This window comes from Ichthyophthirius multifiliis (genome assembly GCF_000220395.1).
Source record: "Ichthyophthirius multifiliis unplaced genomic scaffold scaff_1120509250918, whole genome shotgun sequence".
Taxonomy (NCBI): domain Eukaryota; phylum Ciliophora; class Oligohymenophorea; order Hymenostomatida; genus Ichthyophthirius; species Ichthyophthirius multifiliis.
The window spans coordinates 1-5,536 of record NW_004086375.1 but is presented as its reverse complement, the minus strand read 5'-3'; the positions used below and the strand labels follow the sequence as shown (position 1 = coordinate 5,536).

The window sequence follows — 5,536 nt, the reverse complement described above, 5'->3', positions numbered from 1 at the left end:
ATTTTTATATATATTTATATTTCAAAATATATATTTTTTTTTAAATATATATAGTTACAAATTTTTATTTTTTAGTAATTTTATTCTTTTTCTCAAAAAGAATATTTTTATATATATATTACTTTTTCAAATTGTTATTATTTATTTTTATATTTTTTTAAACTCAATTTAAATATTTTTATAAAAAAATAAGTCTGTTATCCCTTTTTTTTTTTTTTTTAGTATTGAGTTTTAAAAATATAAATTTCTGAAAAAAAAAAAAAAAAAAAAATATGAAAAAAAAATAATTATTCATCTTTTTTTTTTTATTATTTCATTTTTAATTTTCTTCATTATCTTATTCTTCAATATCTTCTAAATTTGAATTTTTATAAACTGAATTTTCAACTTCTCCCTAATACTCTACATTTTACCAATAAAACTCTTCAATATTAAAGAATTATCTAGCTTATTTTTTCATCACTTGAATTCTTTTTATTAATTATTATTTATCTATTTAATTAAAATCTTCCTAATTTATTACTTTTTCTTCCAATATATTGAAAACATTATCAACTTCTTTTCCTTTTTCTTTAAATTCATCAAATTTTTCCATTAAAAATTCTTTAAAATTATATAAAAATGTTTCTTTTTTATCCCTTTTACACTCTTCAAACGTCCCTAAATTATCCCAATTTACATTTTTAAAATATTCATGTTTTTTTATATCTTATATAGAAATTCTATCTTCCAGTTTTTTTCGCATCATTTATTTTAATAAATCCTTTAAAATCTCTTCTTCTTCCCATATTTCTTCCCAAAAACAAACTTCCATTTTTTCGCTCTAATAAAGTACCAAAAATTCACTTTTTCCAATAAAAGGAGGAAAACCACTTACTAATTAAAATACTGAACCTCCTAAAGAATATATGTCAGAACCGAATTCTGAGCACTTATTTCTCATACATTCTGGTGGCATAAAATTAGGCGTACCCACGAAATGCTCATATCTTTTTTTTCCAGGTCTTCCAGTTCCTGAACCTTATACGGAACTATCAAAAGAGTCCTTTGAGGTCCCAAAATCACAGAATTTTATACTTTTATCAGCTTATTTTACTAGAATATTCTCGGGTTTTATGTCGCGGTGGATTATACCTTTTGAATGCATATATTCGACGGCTTTTATCATATGTGAGAAGAAATATTTTACTAAATCCTTACTTAAAAGGCCAAAAATACGGCAATAATTCCACAATTCGCCACCATCAACATATTCCATTTATATATAAAGTGAAAATTCGTCATGGAAAGTATCAAATAATTAAATTATATAAGGAGAGCCTTTTAGTTTTTCCAATGCATGCTTTTCCATTAGAATATCATTTTCTTTTCCTAATTATTTTAAACGACGTTTTTCAATTACTTTTATAGCATAAATTTCATCGTTTTTTTTCTCTTTCATTTTTAAAATTAAACTGAAATTTCCTTAGCCAATATTATCTAATCTTTCAAACCAATCTATATTTTTTCTTGACTTTTATATATATATATATATTTATATATATATATATATATATATAAATATTATTATTTTACCTTTTTTTCTTTTAATCTTAATTATTCTTTTATTTCTTCTTGCTTTAATTAACATTATGTTTTATGATTTTTCCAGTCTTTTTTTTAACAATCTATTGAACAATATTATACTTCTAAACAGCCGGCACATAAATTTAAAGAATTATCTTCTTTTTTGCATTAATTACATTGTTTTTTTTGTTAATTAGGAGATTAAGTATTCATGATATAATTTATTTTAGAAAATATTATATTTAAGTTGAAATTTTTAAAATATAAAATAATATTGTAAAATATATAATTTTTAATAATTAAATATATAATTAACATATTTATTTAATAATAATTAATATAAATATATATATAATAATAAAATCAATTATCTCTCATTTTCTTTTTCTATAAATTATAATTAATTAATTCTTTTTTGCTTCATTTTACTTCTTTTTTTTAAAAACTTTCTATTTATTCTTCATTTTATTTTTTTAGATTATCTATTTATTCATTTAATAAATTAATTTATAATATAATTTTTTAAAAATCTTCTTCTTCCATATTGTACTTTAATTTGATTTCTTTTAAAAAGCTTTGTTTTTCGAATAATGATTTATATTAAATCATAGTATTATCTTTTAATTGCTTATTTTCTAATTCTAATTATTTTTTTCTAATTCTAATTTTTTAATGGTTTTTTATTCATTATTTTAATTCTAATTTTATTCCTAGTCTAAATTATTATTATTTTTATCAAGAGTTTCTATTTTATTCTAAAAAGTATTAATAGCCAAAAAAGCCGCTTAAATTTTTCCCTCTTTTACACTTCTACCCTAGCCTTTAAATTAATAATTTGCAGTATAACAGCATACCTTATATATCTTTTAAGATTCATCATATTATACTTCATAATTAATATCAAATTTATAGCTTTTTTAATAAATTTAGGATAGTTTTTGCCTATAATTTATGAAAGGAAAATATGTATTTAAATTAATGTTATTTTAATCTATTTATTATTATAATTAAGGTTGTATTATTTGTTATTAATTTATTTAAAATATTTAAGATTAATTTATTTCTTATTAAAATTACATCTAATAATTATTCTATATTTAATCTTTAATAATTATTTTAGTATTATCATCGTATTTATTAATATTATTAACATTTTATATATTTTTTAATGTATTTTAATTATTTTGAGTGTTATTTTTTTGATTATTATTACTTTCTAAAGGTATTATAGGTTATAAATCTTAAGTTTATTGATTGTTTTAGTTTATTTGAAGTTAATTTTTATTTATTTATTCAATATTTTCAAGATTAATTATATTTATTTCATCATTTATTTTACTTTATTAGATTTCTTAAACTTATGTATCATTTTTTTAATTTTCTTATTATTGAATACTATTTTGTTTTTTGTTAATTAATTCAAGACTTTAATTACTATTAAAGTCTTATTTCGAGTTTTTAAGTGAATAATTTTGAATTTTGTTTTTTAGTTTTTTTTGTTTGTTTATTATTTTCTCTAAATATGTTATGAAAAACTAATTTACTTAACAATAATTAATTACAGCAATATTAGCAGCTTATTACTTCGATTTTTTCAAATTTTAACCTTAACCAGAGTATTTATAAATATTATCAATTATAATATTTGTTTAAATAGATTAAATTCCTATTGATTTCATATTTTATTGATTTATATCTAATTTTTTCTTATATTTCGAACAAAAATCATGTAAATAAACAAATAAAGGCTTTCCTGGGAAATCTTTTTTTAATTAATTTATGGTATTGTTAATTTATAATTCTTATTGAATATCTAATAATATATATACATATTTTTATTTATATATATGGTATTTATTTTTCTTACTTTAGTTTTAATATTATTAACTAAATTAGTTAGCTAATAAATTAGTTTCTATTAAAGATTAATATTATTGTTATTATTATTATTGCTATTATTATTACTATTATTATTATTCATATTATTATTATTCATATTACTATTATTATTATTGTTAATGTTAAAAATAATATATGCAAGGAAAAGCCTATTAATTTTACATTTTTTTATTTGTATTATTATATATATATATATTTATATTTAAGTTTAATAAATTTAAAAATTAGTGTTTTATTAAAATTGTATATATCCAATAATTTGGTAAAAATATTATTATTATTACGTTAATTTTTTTTTTTTTTTTTAGAAATGTTTTTTTATTTTAGTGAAAAAAAAAATTTATGTTTATTATTAATTAGAAAATATATTATTTATATTATTAATTGTAATTTTATTAATTATATAAAATTTTATTATTTTTATATATATATTTAATTATAATTTTATTATTTATATATTTTATATCTATCTTTACATTAATATTTATTATTTATATATAGTTATTATTATAATTTTATTATTTATATGTTATTATCTTTATAAGTTTATTTATTTTATATTTTTTTATTTATATATTTTATTAATTAAATTATTAATAATTGTTTTTATAATAATGAATAACATTTTATTGACTTTATGATAATTTTTAGAATTTAATTTATAAAAATATAATAAAATAAAATTCAATTTTTTGTATAAAAAAAATATGGACTTAATATTTTTTTTTTTAAAAAAAAAAAAACTTTTTATATATTAAATTTTTATTTTTTATTCACACATAAATAAAAAGATAAATAATGTTTAATAAATATTTTATATATATATATAATATTTATTTAATAAAATAAAAAAAAGAGAAGTTATTTAAATTTTAAATTATATATTATTCATTAATAATTAAAATAATATGTCTATAGTATATGCAATAATAGCAAAAGGAAATGACACAACATTAGTCGATTTTTCATTTTTGAGTGCCAATTTTGAAATAATAACTAAGAATTTATTACCAAAATTATAATAAAACGAAAAAGTTACATTTGAATATAATCCTGAGTAAAATAAAATAATAATAAAAATTAAATTTTATTTCTTTATTTTTTAATATAAAGATATATGTTCCATTATATAAACGAAAATAACTTCACTTATTTATGTATTTCCTAGACTTAATTTCCTTAAAGAATAGCCTTTACATTTTTAAATGAAATTTAATCCCTTTTTAAATCTTAATTTTCAGAAAACGAAAGATTGAACGGTATATAATATGCATTTAAAGGTTAATTTGAGGATACTATAAAATTAAAAATGGTATTTTATATTTATAATATAAAATTATTAAATAAAAAAAAGAAATATTATAATTCTAATCCTGATGATAATTTAATAAAAATAAAAAATAATTTAAATGAAATTAAATCCGTAATGAATGATAATATAGAAAAAGTACTTGAAAAGAAAAAAAATTGAAATGGCAGTTAAAAAAACAGCAAATATGAGTTAAACAGCATCTAATATAAAAAAACAAGTTATATTTTATGATTCATATATATATATATGAAAATTATCTTTTTTTTTAAATAAATAAGGCGAATAATGTAAGAAGAGATTAATATTGGAAAAATATAAGATTAAAAGTATTTATAGTTGTAATTATTATAGTTATTTTATTATTATTTATATTTATTTTATGAAAAAATATAAAAAAATATATATATAAATATATATTTATATATATAATATATATATTTATATATATATTTATATCTATATATATAAATAATTATATATATTATATATAAATTTAATTTTTAATGTGGAATAAATAATATTTAATGTGTTTATATAATTTTATTTTTTTTACATATTAATATAATATTAGTTTTATTATTAATAAAGAAAAAATATAATATATTTTTTAAATAAAAAAATATAAAAAGTAATTTTATATATATATAAATAAATTTCATATTAATTTTTTTTTCTTATTTATATTATTTAGGGAAGAATAACGTATATAATAGCTATATTTTTAAAATTTAAATAATATAAAATTTATTTTAATAGAAA

The 5,536-nt window shown here is 15.3% G+C and overlaps 2 protein-coding genes across 2 annotated transcripts, besides 14 other annotated features; one reads left to right on the top strand and one right to left on the bottom strand. All coding sequences in view use genetic code 6, as the record gives it.

Annotated features, from left to right (window-relative positions):
- Window positions 1-52: part of a microsatellite that runs on past the window's edge.
- Window positions 6-53: a microsatellite.
- A 260-nt stretch (window positions 54-313) lies between these two features.
- Window positions 314-1,779, bottom strand: IMG5_112390 (protein kinase domain protein; the record flags this gene model as incomplete). The annotated part of the gene is made up of 2 exons (XM_004034760.1): window positions 314-1,513; window positions 1,576-1,779. The coding sequence occupies 2 exons, from the start codon at window positions 1,777-1,779 to the stop codon at window positions 314-316; spliced, it is 1,404 nt and encodes a 467-aa protein (XP_004034808.1).
- Window positions 1,518-1,564: a microsatellite.
- A 56-nt stretch (window positions 1,780-1,835) lies between the features above and the next one.
- Window positions 1,836-1,879: a microsatellite.
- Window positions 1,875-1,927: a microsatellite.
- Window positions 1,928-2,197: 270 nt separating this feature from the next.
- Window positions 2,198-2,237: a microsatellite.
- Window positions 2,238-3,490: 1,253 nt separating this feature from the next.
- Window positions 3,491-3,580: a microsatellite.
- A 251-nt stretch (window positions 3,581-3,831) lies between these two features.
- Window positions 3,832-3,925: a microsatellite.
- Window positions 3,832-4,049: a microsatellite.
- Window positions 3,836-3,919: a microsatellite.
- Window positions 3,874-4,049: a microsatellite.
- Window positions 3,944-4,026: a microsatellite.
- Window positions 4,050-4,373: 324 nt separating the features above from the next.
- On the top strand, window positions 4,374-4,936 carry IMG5_112380 (synaptobrevin domain protein; the record flags this gene model as incomplete). The annotated part of the gene is made up of 2 exons (XM_004034759.1): window positions 4,374-4,522; window positions 4,579-4,936. 2 exons carry the CDS (start codon window positions 4,374-4,376, stop codon window positions 4,934-4,936), a joined length of 507 nt encoding a protein of 168 aa, XP_004034807.1.
- Window positions 4,937-5,118: 182 nt separating this feature from the next.
- Window positions 5,119-5,158: a microsatellite.
- Window positions 5,159-5,174: 16 nt separating this feature from the next.
- Window positions 5,175-5,267: a microsatellite.
- Window positions 5,268-5,536: the final 269 nt, after the last annotated feature.